The 24,551-nt window shown below is 40.7% G+C and overlaps 1 protein-coding gene across 1 annotated transcript in view; it reads right to left on the minus strand.

Moving 5' to 3' along the window:
• Window positions 1–4,987: 4,987 nt before the first annotated feature.
• The window catches only part of LOC126457971 (26S proteasome non-ATPase regulatory subunit 10-like), a 65,389-nt gene continuing 45,825 nt past the window's right edge, over window positions 4,988–24,551 (minus strand). Inside the window, exons 4-5 of the mRNA XM_050094730.1 lie at window positions 5,453–5,625; window positions 4,988–5,368 (exon numbers count right to left, since the gene is read on the minus strand). Coding sequence (XP_049950687.1) covers window positions 5,215–5,368; window positions 5,453–5,625 — 327 coding nt within the window. The 3' untranslated portion in view covers window positions 4,988–5,214. The remainder of the gene's footprint in view (window positions 5,369–5,452; window positions 5,626–24,551) is intronic.

Raw genomic sequence — 24,551 nt, forward strand, 5'->3', positions numbered from 1 at the left:
TACGAGTTAGTAAAGTGATCACTAGTGAATGCACTGGCTCACCATTTCACTCATGAGGGGAAGACAGAATGCAATAGAGGCATGGCTGCATGGGTGTCGTCCTAAAGTACCTTGAATGAGTGTGGGGTTGTGTGCAGTGAAAAGTATGAAAAAACTGAAGGAACCATGCATAATTACTTTTTATGTTATTTAGCTAACATGTTCCAAGTGTGTCAAATATAAAGCCACGTCCACACTGCCACTAGAAACATGTTTCGGTTGGAAACATTGTTTCTTGTGTTTCACATCTGTTTCTGACTTCCTTTCCTGTCCACACTGGCAGCAAACGTTTCTCATGGTGTATTCACATTGTCTGCAATGCTGTAGTTTTCTTATAGTCTGCTGCTATGTTGGGTGACGAGGAAATTTTAGCGATATGTTGTGTTGCACTATTAATACTGGAAGCTAAACGCAAACAAAATGAAAGAGGGCACCAGGGGGTGGAAACATATTATAGAAGAAGTGGTGGGAATAGCTATGGGAGCTGAATATGGAAAACAGCTCTGGTTTCTGTAACTTCACTTGGATTTCATGCACTGATTTTGAATTTCTGGTAAATATGATAGCACCACTTGACACTAATTTCAGGTAAGTAATTACAGTGAACCAAAGACTTGCAGTTACTCTTCTTTTTTAGCAATGGGAGATTATTTCAGAGCCTTGCATATTTATTTCACATTTCGAAGGAAGCTATATTTCAAATAGTACATGAAGTTTGTGTAGTACTGGTGCAATTGCTGAAGGATTATGTAAAGGTGAGTAAATGAAAAATATTGTTAAGTGTGCATATTATCTAATTTTAATTTCTTCTGTTTGACATTACAAAAACAATAAAAAATTATTTATCTCACCACCTTTGTCATCAGTGTTACTTATGAATGTGACAGGGGAATCAACACAACTTGCTGATGACCATGACGTATACACATCCACTAATGACTCCACATTTTCATAATAGTCTATTTGCCCACTTTATTTAGTTTGGCCATTGTTTTGGTTTTTCTTACCCGAGGCAGTTTTCACAACGTTGATGCCACATACTGTCCGTAGGTATTACATTCATCATTTAATTGCTCTTCCTGTCACTCAGTAACGTGGAAACCACGTTATATGCCCTGTTTGGCTTCGCACGACCCACTCGCGCCTTAATAATGTCCTCTTCCTCACCAGTTGAATCTTCCACTTTCTGAAATCAAATTTCTTTCTTTCAGATGCCAATGACTTAAAATAACTGTTGGGCACTGTTCACACAAATATTTCACTCGCCACTGTGTGGGAGCAATTGATGGCAAGTACATAGTCCTACAGTGTTCTGTTGCTATTGGTAGTGAATTTTGTAACTACAAAGGGTCATTTAACATTGTGCTGCTTGCTCTCGTTGACACTAGCTGGAACGTTTTGTTTTGTACACAAATATTGGCTGCCAAGGAAGTATTTTAGATGCAAGTGTCTTCAAAAATCTGGGCTTAAGTGAACTTATTAACAAGAATAAACTGAGCTTAGCACAAGCTGGATATGCCTGCTTGGGGGTGAGGTGGATGGGCAGGGGGAGACAAAGGCCCTACCTTAAGTTTCCGTGGCAGACAACGCCTTTCCATTGCAGGAAAACATCATGAAACCTTATCCAGGAAGGCATATCCAAGTTCCAAAGAAAGAATTTTTAATTACGGATTGTCTCGGGCAAGAATGTTGTCGAGAACACATTGAGGATTATGGCTTCGGTTTTTCGTGTCTTTAGAAGACCAATGTTGCTGCAACCTGAAAAGGCACAAACTGTCACACTTACAGCTGTATATCTCCTAAAAAAAAAATTTAAGGTGAGGGGCTGAAGCACGGAATCAATATAGCCATCAAGGAAGCTATGATTCATATGACACACAGACAGGTGTGATAATCCTGGTAATATGGAGATGAGATGACACTGCATTGATTTTTATTGTGCCCCAGAATGTAACATAAAACCTTTTAACACAAACAAATTCAAGAATTTCCAAATTTCTTTGTAAGTACACATGGAAGTGTACCATGGGAAGATAACTACGGATGAATGTTACTGTACAATATGAAATACAAATAAAGACAGGCAGGAATAATTTTTTACCTCTTTATCCATAGTGCCTGTTGTTTCTTATTAATCATAAACTCATCCAAAAACTTCGATAGTTCGTAAACAAACCAGGTTGGTGTATACATCGTGTCTGCACGACTTTTCTTGGCAATAGGTGACCACAAGTGAACATTTTCATAAACAGTTCTCCACCTGGCAAAATCCCAGAAATTCCACTGTTTGCTGCCTGGTCCACTCCATTTTTTAAAAAATCGATCAAAATACTAAAGACAACATGACACACAAACAAATGTTGGTGCCATGGTAGCTGTGACATATGGTAATGGAGCTGAAACATTGTTTCCTTTGATCCATACTGACACTGCTACAGATATATGTTTCCACATTTCCAAACTGTGTCCACATCAAATAGGCAGAAACATGTTCCGAAAACGTGTCTCAGGCTCAGTGTTTACGAGGCTTAACCCTTTGTGACGACGTGGTTTCATTTGAAGCCACCCATGATATTTTGATTCTGTGGCAAGAGCACAGTGGCTAAATTCGTAACCACGCTTCTGGACGTAGATGGTGCTGCCATCTAGCAATGAAAATTTGAATTACGTCAATATTTCTCACATGGTTGCAGTTGGCGATTCAAGTATAAGTGCCATTATTGTTCATGGTGTGCTGGTTCTCTTTTTCTTGGTTTGTGATTGAATTTGTCTTTGAAACTTAAAGTTTCACACATGGAACAAATTCAAAATACTTTCTTATATAAGTACATGCTACATTGCAGCAATAATGAAAATCATGTACTTTTTCCGTATTTACTCTGGTGGTTTCGTTTGAAACCACTGCGGCTGCAGGGGTAGTATTAGAATCTTATCTTTTTTTTTTTAATTTCAGTTTTGTCAAATGTTTTCTCACAAATTAAAGGATGAGGAAGTTCTGGCGTGTCTTCTACAAGAAATTCCTTCTTATGTGGACTCTTGAGATTGACAGTACCAGTGATAATGAAAGTGATATTTTGGCTGAAGACAGTGATCTTGATTCACAAATGCCAAGACCAGTGATATCTAATGTCTCTGAAAGTGAAAATGATAATCGCTCTTAAAAAAACAGTGATCACAATTTCAGTTCTGAAAATAACGTGCCACTAATAATGTCTGTGAATTTTACATGGGCAAGGGATGACAGTACAATGCATTCATCAATTTTTTAGAGGAAGTTGGTGTCAAAGGAAAACTGAAGGTGAAGGTATGCTGCCAGTTTATTTCTTTTTATATCTATTTGGGGACAATATGATGGGACACACAGTATTCCAGACTAATCTTTATGCGACTCAGAAAGGTAAGGATTACAGACCTCTTGAAAAAGATGAACTCAAGGTGTTTTTGGCTATAACCTTGCGCATATCTTGATTGCTGGTCATCACAAACTGAACTCAGAGATCGGTACATTTCTTCACTTATGTCATTGAAAAGATTCATCTGGATTTTATCTCATATACATGTAAATGACAATGCCCTTATGCCACAAAAAGGGAATAAATGTTACGACAACTTGTATAAAATTCGACCACTAATAAATCAATTACTGACAAGGTTCAAAGAATGTTTGCTCCTTAGTTGGAGCACATCTATTGACGAATGCACGGTGAAATTCAGAGGGCGAATATCTTTCAAACAGTATATGCCTCAAAAGCCCATCAAGAGTGGGTTCAAAATGTGTGTCAGAGCTGACAAAATGGGATATATCTGTGATTTTGAGGTATATACTGGGAAATCAGATGGTGCAGTGGAGAAATATTTGGGAGAGAGGATTGTGAGAGATTTGTGTAAAGGTTTAGAAGGCAAAGGACATAACTAGTGTTCCACTTTTGCAGACACTAAAACTTGATGGTATCCTAGCCTGTGGTACCATTAGAGCCCACAGAAAGGACTTCCTCCTCTGAAACCGGACGAAGAGGAGAAAGTGACTGGTCAGTTCGTTCTGATGGGATTGCATGTATGAAATGGAAAGATAAACGTGTTGTCTTGTTACTATCAACAACTGACTCACCTGTAACCTTGAAAGAAGTCGGTAGGAAAGAAAAGGATGGCACAATTACAAAAATACCTTGCCCACAGACAGTGAAATCTTATAATTCGATCATGGGATGTGTAGATAAAGCGGACATGATGAATAGTTTCTATGCAATTGACAGAAAATATAGACACTGGTGGCTCAGACTGTTTTGGTATATGATTGATATTTCTATTGGAAATGCATTTATATTGTTTCGACTAACCAAGCTAAAGGAATTTCGGCAGTGTGTTGTAGCTGGCCTTGTAGGACCCATTGTTTTCAAAGACAGTCCTGGTTGCCCAAGTGCATCATCTGAACCATGTGCCAAAAAGTGTAAAACTGTTGTTCCAGTGGAAAAACGCACATCTGAATCAAAACATCAGCCAGTACATGGCACATCGAGGCAATGTGTACACTGCAGCACAAAAATTAATCCACATAGAAGCAGATGGACATGTTTTTCCTGCCAAGTTGCTATGTGTTTATCAGCAGAAAGGAACTGTTTTGTGCCCTATCACGGAAAGTGATGAAGTTTATGGTGGTGGTCTCATTTGAAGCCACCGCACTTAGTGTGCAGTGGTTTCATTTGAAACCACCCTGTACCTGCTGAAATACAGCACAAAAATTTTTTTTCACATTTTTCCATAATATTGTATCAGTTATATGCTAATAAAACAAAAAAGTTTAAAAAATGATTTTATTTATTTTGCACCTGAAAGGGTTAAGAGAACTGTGCTTTAATTTGCATGCTTGAAATAATATGTGTGACAGTCATTACTGAAAATTAGCATATTAATTGCTAAACATTTTCCAATCAGGCATTATACAAGAACACATTTATTATGGGTTTATTAAAAAATACACTAAGACGGCACATAAATTGTGAATCCCAATCTACAAACAAGAAATCACTATCCACATTATAGATAAAGCAGTGAAGGTCATATCATCTGCGGTTTCTATTGTTCTTTCCATCAGTTTAACAACTGTCTTTTCTTCACAAATGGCCATGCAATCATGTCTCCTTAACATTCATTTCCCTTATATGGTGGCAAAATGTATCACTGTTCAGATGCTTTACGTAACTGGCGAGCTAGTGACGGCTGTGCAAGATCCAATGGCGTTTTCTTCTCCTTGTTCTGTATGTCCAGTCTTGCACCATGTGCAACCAGCAATCTGGCTTCAGTCTCACGATTCTCTTCACATGCTAAGTGCCTGAGGGTATGAAACGAGAAAAATTAATGCTGGAGTACAAATTCTACTCACAGCTAGGAAATAAGCAGTTACACACAATCTTACAATGGTGTGTTTCCACATGAATCAATTGGATTGATATTCAGTTCAGATCCCTGATCAATCAAGAGTTGTACTACTGCAGTATTTCCTCTTGAAGCAGCTCTGTGGAGAGGTGTAGCACCACGTTTGTCAGCAATGTTTATATCTGCATGGTTGGCTATCAGAATCTGAGCAATCTAGAACAAGAAAGTTAAAACAATTAAAACAACTAAAATGTGGAGATTCTATAAAAATTGCTGATTAATAAAACTAAAGGAATCACTGGTTGCAAGTGGAACAGCTCTTTTGGCTACTCCCACAAATCATGGACTTTGTATCATTGAGGCTGTCATGGCAGACAGCTGTACCATAGGTGCAACGACATCAAAGGGGTATCAGCAGAGAGACCAGATTAATACGTGATTCCTGACAAGGGCCAACAAAGCTGGTGACTGACCTGACCTTGTAGTGTTAAGCCGTTGGCAGACGGACCATGCTGTCAGATGTGAACGTTGAGTGTACCGAGTTCAACATGCTGCTGAATGTGAGAAACTATACGACTTGTGCACACGGTAAGTGAGCCCCAATGTAGTATATGCAATTGCAACGTGCTCCAGCAGCAGTTGGCAACTGTATCTGGCTCACAAATCACACTATTTACGAAAGGGGCATGTGTAAGATTCCTGTATTAGTTCTACTAAAACAAACTTTCCTGCCTTGTCCGTATGCTAGTCAACTTGCTCTGACTGTACTAGACAGAAATAAAAACTTCGATATCCATGAAAATGTTATAAGGCAAAAAGCATTACAAAACTATTTTACTGCAAGTAGTGCAAGGTATCCTGCTCATTAGCCAATCGAACAAACTCACCTCTCAAAGACAGTGCCCTTATATGTACATAATATCGAAGATCATAGTATATACTTATATTGAACTAATAAGGAAGTATCAGAACCTATAAAAAATGAAGTTTTGAAGAAAAAAATTTTTGGGTGCAGTGGGACCTGAAACACCAACATTCCTCCTTGTCGCTACAAAACTATGATGCTACTCATTACGCTACCACGACAACGAGAACTGCAAGACCATATGTAATATCTTACCATGTCCTGCAAGCTTTAATTGTAGCTATATTACTAATTGAAATTTAATTATAAAAAATTGTACCAAGAGCAATGCGTTTTTAATGGATCCTCAACATGCTGTTTATTTCAAAAGGCTGACTCTCATAGTACACAAGTTACAATAAAATTTCTCTTACCACAAACATGACGCTTCTTGTCATTTTATTACAACAAATCATGCAATTAATGGAGTGTTTTCGAGACCTCCCCAGTTTTCTGGAGCTCAGAAACGGGATTTATACATATGGGCTTCAACTGGAAGCCAATATGGTGCCTTACAACTATTCACCAAAGGGAGATGGTGTGTTTGTGACATAGGTGGCATTGTGACAGCTCATTGGTCAACACTCAGACGCACGTTCAGAATATCTGACATGCTAGATACTGCTCTGCATGTTTGGAAAGACTCCTGAACGTGCTATTCCACGCTATGACATCAGAACCTTGGCACGCTCAATGTTTGGATGGACGGTCCATGTGCTGAAATCGGTACAGTGAATAGCTATTTCCCAAGAAAATCTGGCTGTTAAAATGCCAAAGAAAACTTATCCTTACACATAAGTAGTTTAAGTGGCATGCACAAAACTTCAGTTATTGTATATTTGGCCTTCACACTGGCATATTTTAGTCTTGCAACTAACAAAGCATTAAAACACACAGAAACATAATAATAGACAAAAAAAGGATAACGAAAATGAAGTATTAACGAAACGGCTTTACACAATAAGACTAATGTCGGGAGACCACTCTAAAAAATTCACTATCTCTTCCACTAATTATATCTGAGAGAAGTAATGTCACGTCAAAATTACTTGAAATTAAGCAGATTTCTGTACATATGGTGGCTTGTTGCCCATGAGCTGCCAGGTTGTATGATGACAAATTAATCCAGTTTACTATCAGTCTTAGTGGGCAGGACTTTCTGGGTATTCCAGAACCTTATATATTCTAGATGCAGTACAACTTGAGAAATTGTTCTAGTTGCTGTGTCTATACCTGACAATTTCCTTAAGCGAATCTGATAGTAGTAGTAATGTAATCTCCCATATGTTTCTTACGTACCCAGTCCCTGTGTATGTCTTGTATTTTCTTGCCATAGTCCATGGGTCCATAATCACTCAGACAATGCCCCTGTCTGTTGGGACAAAGATGTTATCATGTAGTTTCTCGGTTATGTAATGGCCTGTCATTTCTTCCTTGGAGACACGTGATTTTCATGGTTTAATGTGTGACAGAACTCCCAGGTTTTTGCTAGCTTTTTTAGCATCAGCTGGGGGCTTTATAAAGACTTTTAGATGCAACCACAAACTTAAGCCCCTTATCCAGAATATCTATAACACCACCACTAAGATTGTGGCAATATCTATAACACCACCACTAAGATTGTTGCTCCAAAGCTGTCAGCTAAGGTCTGTTCCTTCAGTACTCTCAAGAAGAACAATGAATATCTTATGATCACAATCCAGTCCAAAGAATTTATGTTCACCAAAGACTACACCCTATACAACAATTTCCCAGAAGTTTTTGCCAATGCCGCCTCTTTTGTATGAGCACATGACTGCAATGCCATACTGTGGAACAGTTCTGTGGTGTTTGTTAGAGTCTCACCATGTGACATCTATCTGACCTTCACATGTGAAAGTTTCCAGGAACAATGTCCTTAACAAAACAAAACCTTCCTAACAAACATTGTTCATTAGAGGGTAAGGAACGCGAAAATATAAATCAGTGTGATTGGAACTGTCAGTTTGAGCACTATGAAATGCTCTGTGATCTCATATCTTACCCAGCCTTTTTCCTACAGCCAGCACATGACCTAAAGATGTCACAGTCATTTGACATAGTGAAGTACAGCAGAGTCCCATTATTCTGAAGCCCACTATTCCGAAAATCCACCAATTCCAAAAGAATTCAGATTAATATACTGATTTTTTAAAATTAAAAACAAGATAAATTAAAAAATGTACATTTATTATTAAATAATGAAGTTAAATACAGACATACACAGAGACCAGGCTTTATTATTATTATTATTATTATTATTATTACTGTTGCAAATCTCATGAGTGGCGACGAAGGTTGTTCCCACATGCAAACCAGTTTGTAATGTATTAAAGTCTCCTGCCCTTCCCCACCAATTTTCGGATGGGGCTTGACAGTTCACAAAATTTCACCACCCTTGTAACACTGGAGTTGACATCTGCGAGGATGGTGGGCAGATCTCCAGCGAGACTGAGGGCTGCCCTAATATCAGTGTATAGGACACACGTAGCCACAATATGGTTAACTGCAGTGCCGCATCACGTATTTCACAGAGTAGTGGATCCTCCTGCCGGAAGAGGAAGCCATGTGTTAAAGGGTTATGCCTGATGCGCTGCCTGGTAAGCAGAACCTCCTTCAAGCGGTGAGGCTGACATGAAGTCTGCCAAGTCTTTGCGATCGATTTGAGCGACTGCAGTTTGTTGTCTGTCACCTGCAACCATTCAGTCTCCCACTGGGACATTGATGGACAGCACTATCCCAACATGCTTCCTTGGAGGCTTTGTTGGCCATGTCTGGCCAGATACCCAGCAAAAGGTCACCTCCTTGCGACAGTGTTGGAGCCGCTGTAAGGAGTCACAGATGAGCTGAATCAGTGAGTCTACTGGATACATTTGATGAAGTGCTTGCAGTGCACTAACAGAGTCGGAACAGACAAGAAACCTTGTACAATGGTGTGTGTGAACCCTCCCCAGTGCCATCAGAATGCTGTGTAATTCCGCACATAAATTTTAATGCTGTATAATTCTGCATCATAAATTGTAAATTGCTCTGGAAGACACATTTTAAAAACTGTATAAGGGAAAATAGCAGAACAACTGAGAGCATTCTCTTGTTGGAATCCATCAGCATAAACAACGATAAAACTGCGGTACGTACTTAAAATTGATGAAAACAAAGTCGTAAAAACAAAATCTGGAGTACAAGTTTTCTTGTACTGTGTCAAGCCTCTGAAGATGCCAAGGCAGCAATGTGTTCCATCACTGGCTGTACATTTTGATGCCCGAGAGATCCAGATCCTTGAGACAGTCTGTAGCACGCATACCAAGTGGTTTGGACGCATGGGGCCAATTCCTAAACAGCTGTTCAAAGGTGTGTTGGACCACTGAACTAAATGTCAACGACTGAGGTGACGCTGAGATTTTCAGCGCCTGTCGAGCCAAAAGGATACACTGCTGACTCCAGAGTGGTGGTTCACCAGCTTCTGCACACGGACTCGCAAACGGGCTGGTCAAAAAAGGCTCCAGTCTCTAAATGTGATGAAAATGCCTGAAACCATCTTGAAGTGAAAGCTAGTCACTTACAGTACAGAACATACAGTATGTGACGCTCCACTTGTACAGTTCTGTAGAATCATTTGTAATCACAAAAAATTACCAATTTACACACACTTAAGAAGTAAAGTCAGTCTTTTTTTTCTGATGAAGAGCACTAAATCGACTTGAGGATGCAGGGTCATTCAAAGTCAAAACACGCAATAATTCAAGGATTTGTTATCCTCTATCTCAGATATTCACAAAATTTTGCACATTTGCTTATAGTTATAACATAGGAACTTCTGTAAAATATTTTTGGTCTCAGACTACAACTTTGTTTTACATCGAATTTTAAGTGCAGTGATATTCTGATAATTGGGCTCTGCAAGAATGTCAGTGCAATATGTACTTATCCACACAAATGCCCATAACTCAGGTGTTTATGAGGCTTTTGATTTGGATTTTTTTTTCAGAAGTTAGGGCATATAATTAACAGATGTCCAGTTATCAAAGTAGTAAAATCACAAAGAAATTATTTTAAAAATATTAATGTACGTCAGTTTTCGATTTAAGAAAAATTGCAAGGACGTGTAAAAATGCTTGTATCACATTTCTCCAACCTGCTGAGGACCTGATTTTGGTCTTAAATAATCACCTAGATAGAAAGCTTTCTAATAAAATAAAAATTTTAATGGGTCTTCTGCAAATTAACACGCACATCTGAAGTCAAAATAATTTTTGCTGTGATGGAAAAAGGTTATTTTACGTAAGTTCATCGACTCGCTGTCTCCTGCCTCAGATGCCAGGGTATCAAATTAGCATATTTAATTATAACTCATTCTAGACAGGCACGTTAACTTTCACTGTGAAAATTTATTTCCTTTCATTTGACTAATTCAGTATTTTTTAAAGACTGTAATACATATGACTTACGTGTTCAGCCAGTCACCTGATCACACTGATAAAGTGTTTTCAGACAGCAGTAGCATGTTTAAAACCTCTATAGGCATGAAAACAATGCAACAAATGCTTAAATTCATTGTTGAGAATAACTGGCATGCAACAATTAGTTTATTTGGCTTCAGTTGCTCTTTGTCCTCCTGTGAGACAGGTCAATGTTTGTGGTGCAGCCGTATCATTCACTTGTATGTTTTAAGTGAAGTAATGCTCAGTTAATTGCATTTGAAAATGTGAATACATGCCCTGTTGGAAAATTACTAAAAACATCATGTCATTTGACAAACAGTACCTTAGTAAAAACTCTACAAAAAATAGAAGAGTTGAGCGAAGACCACAAGATTAAATATTGCTATAATCCAATATAAGCTTTCCACTAGATAAAGGAAGTGCTAGTATATGTGGTCATCACAGACACTATTACCTAAAACTTTTTGAAAGTCATCAAAGAACTTACTGTGATCCTTTCAAAAAACACAAAGAGGTAAAAAATCTTTGAGATCAGGTTGTTAGTCTTTGTCTAAAACATTAAGTGCTAAAAGAATCTATATAAAACCAGGCCAAAAACCATGAACATGTCGTGAGATTTCTGAAAAGAAAACTAACATCAGTGACAGAAATGAAAGTGATGCAGAGGTCACAAAGGTAACATTTTACGAATCAGTACTAAAAAGTCAAAGTACTGAGGATGCAAATAATACTTTCCATGATTTGGGATGCTCTCCCTTAAAATTTCACTCCATTCCAAATCACAGCAAGACTTCATATGGCAAGAAGAAGCTAGAAAAAGTGAAGCATGTTTAGGAAAGAAAAGTGTGCCGGGCATTAGATTGCAGTATTGCAGATTCTGACCATAGAGAAGAAAAATTTTATGATGAAATTGTAAAGAAAGCCAAAGATTTTGATGCCGTGATATTGTTAGAGAAAGAAAAAGTGGCTAGTCTAAGAGTACATGAAAAAATTCAAATTTAACTTTAGCTCCACCTTCTTGGTCAAAAGAAAACAATATCAGAATTCAATGTTAGTATGTCGTTCGACAAGCAAGGAAACTGAAAACAGAAATGAGTATTTTACCAATTCCTAAACTAAAAAGGGGGAAGTTATCACTGATGAAGTGGTAAAGATTGTCACTGATTTATACCAAAATGATGAATATACTCGAATGTTACCACGAGCAATAGACAAAGTTAACATTCAGAAGAATGTGTAAATGCAAAGGGGAGGGAAAAAAAACCACCCTCATACTTTCCAACTTAAGAGAACTATACTCTTGTTTTAAATGGGAGAATCCAAACATTAACATTGGTGTTTCTAAATTTTGTTCATTAACACGGAGAGGACACCTACTCGTCATTGCCAAATTTGTTCACAATTATGGTGAGACAATGTGCCCCAAGTGGGAACTCCAGATGGCTAAGTGTTTAGCAAATAAAAGGAATTTTGATACAGATCTATCACCATCTGCACCTTATCAATTGTCCCTGTGACAGTGTTTAGGAAGCGGAGTTTGGCTCAGCAGTAAGACATCATCAGACTCGCATTGAAAGGGTCGCAGGATCGACTCCGTTCGGAGGCAAATATTTTTGAGCTCCTTGGCAATGCGTACACTACTGACATCACAATTAACCGAAACATCATATAGGTTATTTTATTAATTTATATAAGCACAAAAGGCATAGGCATAGGATAAAATGAGGGATTGCAAACATTTAAAAAGGGATTGTAGTCAACGCATACACAGGAATCTCGTATATTGTAAATCAATACTTCCATTCTTTTGCAATTGATCAATTACATGTACCAGGGTGATATTCATATAAGAAACAGGGGAAGCAATAATTCTGACCGCACCTTGCCAACATTATAAACGCTGCCTTTTTGCAGTGACATGGGTTTTTTAACATCTCCATCTTGGAGCAGTTCATCATATATTTTTGGATTTGTTTGTCCTCCCAATGAGTCAATCAACAGAAGACATTTATTCTCTTGCATGCAGGGGGCTTCATCACATCACTTAAATATTTCTTGTATAAGTCTGTTATCAGTTTACCATGTTTTGAAGAATCAATGATAACATTTATATATTTTGCTGTGTACGCATCTACTGATTTTTTAACCCTCAGTCCAAAAGTGCCAGTACTCTCCTGTGGGCGTTTGTAAACATGTGGCAATAGCTTTCCTGAAAGGCTCATAGCATATTGTGCTGTATAGGAGTGTTACTTTGTTCATATCCTTTCGTTTCACGCACACCACTTTTGACCCTTGGTGTTCTAGAGTTCAGTCGTATGTCAACCGACACTGGCAGCCTGGAAAGAGAAGATACAAATGTAAACCTATTATAAGTGACACTGCAAAGAGTATGTCGACTGACGGAGACAAATAAAATGTCTGGCTTATCTGTCTGATCGGAGTTGATAACAAAGTCCTTGTGGTATTCGAGGACAAGAGTTTGAGTTTGGCGACGGAAATTCTGCCACGGCAAGGGTTTCCTCAATAGTAACAGTCTCTCTTTTCAATACAAATTTTGTAACCTTTCTCTGTTGGATTTTATTCATTTGTTTAAACCCCTTGACCCATGTTGCTGAAGCTTTGAATTCCAAATCTGAAAATTGTATCGCAGCAGCAAGTGCCATTGTTCCAAGTTTCTAGTAATGTCTTGCTGATTAAGCTCCGTGCTTCTATGAAGCGATCATACATCCAGGAATCAATTGTTTGATATCTGTAGTTCCAAGTTCCACCCTGTTTAATAAGTTCTTCCCAAATTTTCAAATCCCGCATATGCTTCACAAGTGAGATGCACCTTTTGTTAGCAGACCTTTCAACTTCCACTTTGGATGTGTTTCTGCAAGGTTAACCGCCATTATTTTATAATCCACTGGAACAGATTCTGGATCTTCTGTCTTTTTTTTTCATCAGATTCATAGTAATCACCTGACGAAATGCATATTCACATACTTCTGCGACGTTGTCAACCTGAATCAACTTCTCGTCGCACACAAATGTTTATTCGGATAAAATGTCTAGTATTTTCTGGTGTATTTGGACGAATTTGGTGATGACAAGTAGGCATCCTCTCCTTGTAAGACTGAAGTGGTATTTTAGCTGGTGCCGCCAGCACTCATTCAGTGTGTGTGTGTGTGTGGGGGGGGGGGGTATCCACCAAGCTGTAAAACTGCTTTTGGATGCAGAACACACTGAAGAAACATACAAAGAACTTAAGAACTTATTGAGTTCAGCCAGATCATTGGGCAGAATTGGTAAAGCACTTTGCAACTGTTGGTGAACACAATAATTGAAAAAATTTAAAGAAAATCTAACCCCAGAAGAAGCAATTCTGTTAATGGACTTTGCTGAAAACTACAGTTTTGTAATTTGAAATGAAATTCAGAGTTACTGCTGTACAAGAAACAGCTGTACAATCTATCCAGTGTGTGTGTATGTGGTAAATGAAGTAAGGAAATTGGTAATAGTGAACCACTGCTTTAAAAGTAATGATATGGAACATGATGTAGGATTTCTAAATGCTGTTCAGAAAGAAGTGGTTAAGTGGCTGGCAGAGCATTCATTACCCACGAGTGAAGAAAGTGCATATTTCACTGATGGATGTGCTGCTCAAAATAAGAATAGAAAAAGCTTTAAAAATTTGTGTGAGCACAACAACAATTTTTCTACTGATGCTGAGCATTCCTTTTTTGCTATTAGCCATGGTAAATCTGTGTGCAACGGTTTGGGGAGGAACTACAGAATGTATATTGAGAAGAGCTAGTCTTCAACTAGTAGATGATGCACAAATAAAAACTGCACCTGGCCTCTTAGAGAAAGTCAATGTAGATTTCATATGCAAGAACCTCGAGAAGAGATTTTCAGCAACCCTAACAATACCTGGTACCAGAAATTCTCACCGTTACAAACCACTTTCTTGTGATTGCCTTCGTCACAAAGGTCTGTGGCGAAGGAGGAGATGCGGAAACACTTTTTCTATACCCATCTGGACCAGCAGTGTCATTTTTTGGACTGAGAAGGAAGACCCTTGTTTTGTGCCTCTGGATAACATTTTATGTACTATTGGTGTACCTACATCAACATCATTAAGTAGAATATATTTATTTTACTAAAAAATACACGAAGTTAACAGAATATAATTTATCACTGTGGATCAAAACAAAGAGATGCTCTTAAGAAGTTTCATTGATAGTTTCAGGGATCTTCACTGCTGAACATGTACATTTTAAATTAACATTAATTAGTGTGGCTATAATAAGTGTTGTTTAGATATGCTAATTTGACACCCTAAATTAAGTTAACCTGTGTAATGAAAATGTTTCAATTAAATTTATAACTTTTGGCTCTGTACTTACATGAGGCAGCCTTACTATAGTTTGTTAGTTTACATAATCTGATTTGAATGATCTTCTGAACAATGTGATATATGTTAAATGAACATACAATATCTATTACAACTCAGGATGCTTTTTTTTATACAATATCAGTATCACCTGCCAGAAAGCGTTTTACATATTTAAAAATCATTGTTTGGACCACAACAGCTTAAGTTGATTTTCTACAAATATTTCCCTAAGTCAAGAATAGTTAATTTTTTTCCAATAAAGATACATACTTTCTGTGACATCTGGGGAAATAAGACAGTGATGTGTTGAAAATAAGATACCTTCTGTTATTATTGTTGTTGTTATTTTTGTCCAAAATAATGCAATCCAAATGACAAACTTTAGTCGTGGTGTTTACATTTGTAAGAAATTTCCATTTTTCCTCTCAAACTACATGAAGTATGTGGAGAAATTTTGCATTGACTATTGCCATACAGAACGTAACAAGTAGAAAAAGTTTCATGAAAATCTGAAGCAGTGGGTGTCCTACTTAGAATGTTCCTACATAGAATTATTTTTTTTTTCATCACAACACAGAGTTCTGTGATTTCTGATTTAGTTGTATCTTCATTCATAGAAAACCCTTTAATAACTTTATTTTATTACAATGTGTACTGTCTTGGGAATTATTTAAGACCGATTGTAATTCCCACTAGGTTGGAGAAATGTGATATAAGCATTTTTCAATGTGAGTGTACTTTTTCCAGAAATTGGAAAGTGACACTTTTTTTTCATTGTCCTCTGTAAATTTACTGCTTAAATAATTACAGACATGCTTCTCTTAACATATGAAAAAAAAAATTCCAAATCAAAAGGTTCATAACATCTGAGTTACGGGCATTTACATAGATAAGTACCATTTTGTGCTGACATTCTTGCAGAGCCCAGTCATCAGGATATCATTACATTTGAAATTCGATATAAAAAAAAGAGCAAAAAGATTTTGCACAAGTTCTTATGTTATAAGTATAAGCAAATGTGCAAAGTTTAATGAAAATCTAAGATGATGGGTGACATGACTTGTGTGATCTGAGATGGAACGATCCTGCAATGTTCCACCAAGCCACATAAACATAACATCATTTGGTGTGATTAACTGTGCTGTTTGATGTAGTGTAAGACAAGGTCAAAAGCTTTTGCCACATCTGTAAATTGCATCTTTTATTGTAATTTTCTTAAGTTTTAGTAGGATTGTGGTTTCATTTTCACCCTCTTCAAGTAAGGTAAGTGGCCTGCAACACACCCTGGTCCATAGGCTCACGAACTGAAGTTCATTCAGTGGCAGAAAAAGTGCTTTGATGTCTCCAGAAACAAGTTTTGTTTCTTTTGGATGGGACGGAGCATTGTCTATAAACAGTACAGCAAGGTTAGGCAATCCATTTTCTCCACTCAACACAGTCACTTTAGGGACAAATTTGTGCTTTGAACCGTTCCTCGAGCAAGTTGCACTCCATTCAAGCATTTTTTTGATTAAGTGAGCTGATGATAATGTTTTTGAATGCTCGTGGTTTTGCCAATTTGCCTATTAGTTAGTTAGTTAGTTAGTTGCCAAGGCATTTCTGCAGGTGAGACAGACATTGTTTGTCCATTTTAAACCCTGGGACATATCTCTTCTTGCAAAGGAAGACTTTAGGTAAGCAAAGCCTTAAAACTGAGTTCAGTTTCATCTGCTTTGTACACTTGCTGCAGTGAGCAGTTTTGAGAAGAAACAGGGTCTTTAAATTCTTTTAGGTGATTGGCAGCTGCTCCACTGTCAGCTGACAGCATCTCCCCAGCAATTGTGAGGTGTAATTACATGTCTTTTCTTCCAACGATCCAAACTGCCAAAGGACCAGAAACGGGAATTTCTTTCTGTCTTGAGTGAACCACAAGAATAAGGTCTCATCAAGTTTTTCATATGAAGACATTTGTTATCTGCCACTTTTCAAGAGTTATTTCACTTGAAGCAGAACAAAGCTGCTCCATTTTAACATGACTTTTTCCAGTCACTAATCATTTTCCAACACTATATGTGAGTGACAATTTAGTAGCACTTTCTCCCTTGTCCAGTCTTTTTTAACACTTCAAATTTTTGTTTTAAAGTACATTAAGAAAAAATTCATTTACTTGCCATGTTTAATGTTTAACAGTTGACATCAAGGATTATGAACGTAAATAAAAAAGGCGCAATGACTTGATAAAGTAGCTCAACACTCACGGAACAAAGCTTACCAATAAATTCCCAATAATGGGTTTGAAATGCACAAGAGAGAGGGACAAGTAGGGCATCTGCGCTATGAGTCGTCGAAGGTCACTAGCAGATGTCCCCACACTTAATTTACACCGTAACAAGTCAATACGTTGATATTATTCATGAAATCCAACTATTCCAAATTCCCACTAGACTGAACAGTATTTGGTTCCAATTAATTTGGAATAGCAAGACTCTCTTGTATTCCATTTGTCGAGAGAGAAGTCACAATGACTCTGCAGCATGGCATCTACGTCAATTCTTGTCAGTATACTCAACAACTAACAAGTTCTTCATGAGATTTTCCCCTTTGATAAAAACTAAAGATACAGTACTTTCATATGATCTTCCTTCTCTCCTTATATATTTTATTGACAATATTGTAAATTACAGCTTTGGCTTGTTTTTATGTGGCCCTGGATTGATTCTCCACCTGCAGGTGTCACAAATACATGTTCACCTTATAACAGTATATTTGGAACAAAATAAAGCATCACCAGTCTTGCACAGTAAGGCAGTGTTTACACTGATGTTGAAGGTCACACAAATGAGCAAGAATGAGTTTTTCTGCATTGGGCAACAACAGGTTTTCAGACATAAAACTTTTATATTACAATCTTCTGGGGATGAAGCTTGTTGATGAAGACAAAATACACTGAAAGATGGACAGGATAATATCAAAAGTGTTGTGTTCTGCTTTCACACCAATGACAACCTCAGTTCACTCAGAAGTTGTGTTGTTTCTAATAGCATCTGCTCTCCCCCATCCCGTCTTTCACTTTAAAGTGAGGGAGGGCAGTCATATTAAATTAAGTTATGCTGAGTGAATTAAATTAAGAAATGAAGCATGAAAGTAGTAGATGGGTTTTGTTAATTGAGCAGCAAAGTAAGTGACTCCTGGCTGAAGTAGGAAGGATATAAAATGCAGACTTGCTATAGCAAGAAAAACGCTTGAATATAAATTTAAACATTAGGAAGTCATTTCTGAGGGTATCTGTCTGCAGTGTATTAAAGGAAACAAATGTGCATAACATGATTGAAATTGTTGTCACGTGTGAGGAGAAAACCTATAAAATAACATTCATTCACTCACTCCCACTTCACTCACGTTGGCCCCCATAATCACTCTATCTCACAATCTCACATGCCTTAAGATGACAGAGAAGGGTGAAAGTTGCTATATCTGGGATTAAACAGAAGTAAAACCACAGATGACCTAAAAGAAAGGTACAGGAAAATGTGACTGGCTGACCACTTACAAAAAGCGTGGGTGAACCAGTCACCCTGTAGACACATTAAGAACATGTCCCTCAAATTTTAGGAAACAAACTGGACAAATCACAAAACTTCAAAACTCTCGCCACAGTTGTTTGAATGTTGCTTAAAATAGAGGGCAGATCTGCTGCTACCCTCTGGTCAGAAAATGAAACACAGTCTAATAAAATTTGGCGCACTGCGATCTGCACACCACAAGCACCACACATTGGAAGACCCTCTCACTGGAGCAAGAAGTCATGCGTCACAGGACTGTGGCGTACGGGAAGATGAATAAGGAGAACCTCGTCTCATTTGTGTGGCTGGAAGGAAGTACACCTCTACTGCATTGTAGGCTGTGCTATACAGAGCTTAATGTCAGTCACTTCCGGCCACTCGTCTGCCCATTGACGCATCACTCTGTACCTCAACAGCGAGACAAGAGCATGCAGGGGGATGGCACACTGAACTAACTGAGGATCACAACACACCACCTTGGCTGCTACATCTGGTCTGTAGTTCCCAGTAATACCTATGTGCCCTGGATCCCAGCGGGACACCACCATCCACAGCCATTGTAGCCGGAGAAGGATGTCCGGGATATCCTGTACTACTTTATCAGGGGGATACAAGTGTTGCAGAGACTGAAGGGCACAAAGGGAGTTGGAACAGATGGAGAATTTAGCATGCATGGCATGTATCATCTGCTATAGCACCATCAAGATCGCAGACAGTTCAGTATCAAATATAGTGAACTCTGGAGGCAACCAAGTCTTGGGGCCACTGTCTAGAAAAACAACAGAGCAACCAGTGGAGTACCACAGTTTAGACCTGTCCACGAAAAAAGCTTCATAGTTGTGGCGTTCATTTAAAATGTCAGAAAATTTCGTATTACAAACAGAAGCAGAAGTGCAATTCTCCTGTAATGCACTAAATCAAAAATTACTCTGGGCCTCTTCGGTAAATAGTGTGGTAGTCAGATAAAACCCCAGATTTGAGCTTGTATGTGCCTTACACCAAGGGAGTCCAGCACGCACTTTACAGGGATCCCACATGGCCTCGTTGCTCATGGGCAATTCATAAAGAGGCGTTATATAGCTGGATAAGCAATGTCGTGGTATGCTTAAGAAGTGGGAGTAGCAAGGAGGTGACACACCTGATGCACCGTGAGAAATTACCACTGAATGGTAAGTGGTTGGTTGGTTTAAGGGGGGGGAGTGGGGGGTGGGGGGGGGGGGGGGGACACCAAACTGCGAGGTTATTGGTCCCTTGCTCGCGGTAAAATAATTACACAAGGGAAAGAAGAAAAGAAGAGACATACAGCACAATAACAGGAGAATGGAAGAACCAGAAGACTGGCAGAAGGACAACCAACACTACTATGGGCAAAACAGGAAAAGAAAACCACAAAGAGAAGCAAGAAACAGGTAGAAGGGATAAAAACAAGAGAGCAGATGACCATGGCTGGCCGACCACGAGAATACAAAGGGAAAGCCAGACACTCTGCGACACATTAAAACATCTAGCCTAAAAGCTTTAGAGTGGAGAACACAAAGGGACAAAGGACATGCACGAAAACTTATATAAAATGATAAAACCCACCGTCACGTATAAAATGTAAAACTAAATTAGCCAATGAAGTGTTGTCAGCTAAAATTAACAGCAACAAGTCCGGTAACTGAAGAGTCCGTTGCAGGGCAGCCAAAGAAGGATAGCTCACCAAGATATGGGCCACTGTCAGCCGGGTGCTGCACCGACACTGAGGTGGGTCATCACGGCACAGGAGGTAGCCATGTGCCACCCAAGTGTGGCCAATGCAGAGCCGACAGAGAACCACAGAGTCCCTGCGAGAGGCCTGTGTGGAGGTATTCCAAACATTCGTGGTCTCCTTAATGGCACGCAGTTAGTTGTGCATACTGAGACTATGCCATTCGATCTCCCAAAGCTGCAAAACCTTGCGGTGTAGTACTGAACACAGGTCAGTTGCAGAGAAGCCGATCTCCATAAGCGGTTTCGACATAGCCTGTTTGGCTAGCCAGTCGGCGAGTTCGTTGCCTGGGATTCCAACGTGACCTGGGGTCCACACAAACACCACAGAAAGACTGGACTGTTCCAGGGCATATATGGACTCCTGGATTGTTGCTACCAAAGGATGACGAGGGTAGCACTTGTTGATACGTTGTAGGCTGCTCAAGGAGTCAGTACACAGAAGAAACGACTTCCCAGGGCATGAACTGATGTGCTCAACTGCACGAGATATAGCCACCAGCTGCAGCCATCGGGCAAGGAATGCTGTTCAGTATGTCCTCTATGGACATATGTGGAGCCACTTCATGGCATTGGTAGATGTCAAGAATCGAGAGGAAGTGGCAGTGGAGAGCCGCAGGAATAACTGAGTCCTTAGGGCCATGTGAAAGGTCCAGGCGAAGCAATGGCCTAGGTGTACTCCATGGAGGTGTACCTGCAATGGAGGGACTCCGGCCTCCACAAGGACACTGACCACTGGACTCATCCTAAAACCTCCTGTCGCCTGGCGAATGCCACAGTGGTGCACTGGGTCAAGTAAACACAAGGCTGAGGATGCCGCCGAATGATAAACCAGACTCCCATAGTCAAGGCAGGATTGAACAAGGGCTCTGCAGAGATGCACCACAGTTGGCGTCGCTCAGGCAGAGGAGGGCATCGAGGTGCTGCCAGCATTTCCGCTTAAGTTGATGAAGGTCAGGAAGCCAAGTCAATCGAGCATCAAAAACCAGTCTTAAGAACTGATATGTCTCCACTAAGGTGAGTGGATTGTCATTATGATAAAGTTCTGGTTCCAGATGATCAGTACGACGCCGACTAAAATGCATAACACACAACTTTGCCGCCGAAAACTGGAAACTGTAGGCTAGAGTCCATGACTGTGCCTTGTGGATGGCTCCCTGTAGGCGCCACTCAGCAACACCAGTACTGGTGAAGCTGTACGAAATGCAGAAGTCGTCTGCATACAGAGAAGGTGAAACGGACGGCCCTACAGCTGCTGCTAGACCATTAATGGCCACTAAAAATAGAGACACTCAATACAGAGCCTTGCGGGACCCCATTCTCCTGGATATGGGGGAAGTATGGGAGGCACCAACTTGGACACGGAAAGCACGAAGCGACAGGAAATTTTGCATAAAAATCGGGAGGGGGCCTCGGAGACCCCACTCATATAATGAGGCAAGGATATCATGTTGACAGGTCGTGTCATACACTTTTCATAAATCAAAAAGACGACAAACAGGTGTTGACGTCTGGAAAAGGCTGCTCGGATGGCAGACTCGAAGGACACAAGATTATCAGTGGCAGAGCAACAATGGCGGAAGCCGCTCTGACATGGAGCCAGTAGGCCACGTTACTCGAGGACCAAATCCAACCGCTGACACACCATACGTTCCAGCAGCTTACAAAGAACGTTGGTGAGGCTGATGGGCTGACAGCTATCCACATCAAGTGGGGTTTTACTGTGTTTGAGCACCGGAATGATGATGTTCTCCCGCCATTGTGATGGAAAGATGCCATCGCACCAGATCTGGTTGAAGATGATGAGATGTTGCTTGCAGTCAAATGAGAGATGTTTAATCATTTTGACTGTGGAGCCAATTTGGCTCAGGAGCAGTGTCTGTGCAATGTGCAAGGGCAATGAGGAGCTCCCACTCTGTAAATGGGGTATTTTAGGACTCGCTGTGGCATGTAGTGAACGAGAGGACTTTCCCTTCCAGCCGCCGTTTGAGAGTGCAAAAGGTTTGGGTGGGGGGGGGGGGGGTTGGGGGGGGGGGTAATTCTCCGCTGCAGAGGCTCAAGCATGGTGCTTAATACCAGGAACACCTGTTGGAGTCTGGTGCCCGAAAACACATTTGATCCTCACCTAGAGTTGGGAAGGTGACCTATGGTACCCAATGGTCGATATGTATCTCTCCCAACACCCCTGCTTCTGTCGTCTGATAAGTTGGCGACCGTGGGCACGGAGCCATTTAAAGGCTATGAGGTGCTTCAGGGAAGAGTGATTTTGGTTTGGGGGATTAAAGGGACCAGACTGCTATGGTCATCGGTCCCTTTTTCCAAAGACAAAGAACACCCACACAGAATAAAAACGAGGAACAGAAGAGATCACAGACGATACAGAAGAAGAGAAATTGAGACAAAGACAAGACAAAACGAATTAAAGCACACAGATTGTGACGGTGGTTGGCCGACCACAGAAAGAAAAAAGGAAAAGCCAACCACTTAGAAACACATTAAAAAAATTAGTGTAAAACCATAGGCCAAAGGCCAGAGTCAACACAAAACGATAAAATAAAACAGAAACACTCAGAGTAAATGATAAAATCCCCCTGCCCGAATAAAACGTAAAACTAAGTCAGCCATAGTGGAGTCGTCTGTTAAAAGGGCAGGGAGCGTAGCAGGCAGCGCAAAGGTCTGCCTGACCACAGCTAAAAGGGGGCAGGCCAGCAAAATGTGGGCCACTGTCAAAGCTGCCCCACAGCGACATAGAGAAGGGTCCTCCCGGCGCAGTAAATAACTGTGTGTCAGCCGGGAGTGGCCAATGCGGAGCCGGCAAAGAACTACTGAGTCCCTGCGAGTGGCTCGCAGGGATGACTGCCACACAGCCGTCGTCTCCTTGACAGCACGGAGTTTATTGGACATTGTCAGTTCGCGCCATTCATCGTCCCATAGCGCCAAGATCTTGCGGTGGAAGACTGCCCGCAAATCAGTCTCTGGGAGGCCAAGGTCCAGAGATGGCTTGCTGGTGGCCTCTTTCGCCAGGCGGTCAACATGTTCGTTACCCGGGATACCGACATGACCGGGGGTCCACACAAAGACCACAGAGCGGCCGCAACAGGCAAGAGTATGCAGAGACTCGTGGATAGCCATCACCAGACGAGAACGAGGGAAACACTGGTCGAGAGCTCGTAAACCGCTCAGGGAATCGCTACAGATAACGAAGGACTCACCTGAGCAGGAGCGGATATACTCTAGGGCACGAAAGATGGCGACCAATTCAGCAGTGTAAACGCTGCAGCCATCCTGCAAAGAACGTTGTTCGGAACGCTCCCCTAGAGTGAGCGCATACCCGACACGACCAGCAACCATCGAACCGTCAGTGTAGACAATACCAGAGCCCTGATACGTGGCCAGGATAGAATAAAAGCGGCGGCGGAAGGCCTCTGGAGGGACTGAGTCCTTCGGGCCCTGTGCCAGGTCCATCCGAAGGCAAGGGCGACGAACACACCATGGGGGTGTATGCAAAGTAGCCCGGAAAGTAGGTGGAACAGTGAAAACCTGTATCCCAGAGAGAAGCTCTTTGACGCGGACTGCTATTGTACAACCAGACCGGGGCCGACGATCTGGCAGATGGACGACCGATCGCGGGAACAGGAGACGATAATTTGGATGCCTGGGCGAGCTTAGAACATGGGCAGCATAAGCGGCCAGCAAACGTTGGCGTCGGAACCGCAGGGGAGGTACACCTGCCTCCACGGGTACGCTGTCCACGGGGCTGGTGCGGAAAGCACCAGTGGCAAGGCGTATCCCGCTGTGGAGAATTGGGTCCAGCACCTGTAACGCAGATGGGGATGCTGAGCCATAAGCCAGGCTCCCATAATCCAGAAGGGACTGGATTAACGCCTGGTAGAGCCGCAACAGGGTAAAGCAGTCGGCGCCCCAGCGGGTGTGGCTCAAGCATCTCAGAGCGTTTAGATGCCGCCAACAAGTCTGTTTAAGCTGCCGGATATGAGGCAGCCAAGTCAACCGGGCATCGAAAACCACCCCCAAAAACCTGTGGGTCTCCACCACAGCAAGGAGTTCGTCGGCAAGATAAAGCCGCGGCTCAGGATGGACTGTTCGGC

This window comes from Schistocerca serialis, chromosome 2 (assembly GCF_023864345.2).
Source record: "Schistocerca serialis cubense isolate TAMUIC-IGC-003099 chromosome 2, iqSchSeri2.2, whole genome shotgun sequence".
Taxonomy (NCBI): domain Eukaryota; kingdom Metazoa; phylum Arthropoda; class Insecta; order Orthoptera; family Acrididae; genus Schistocerca; species Schistocerca serialis.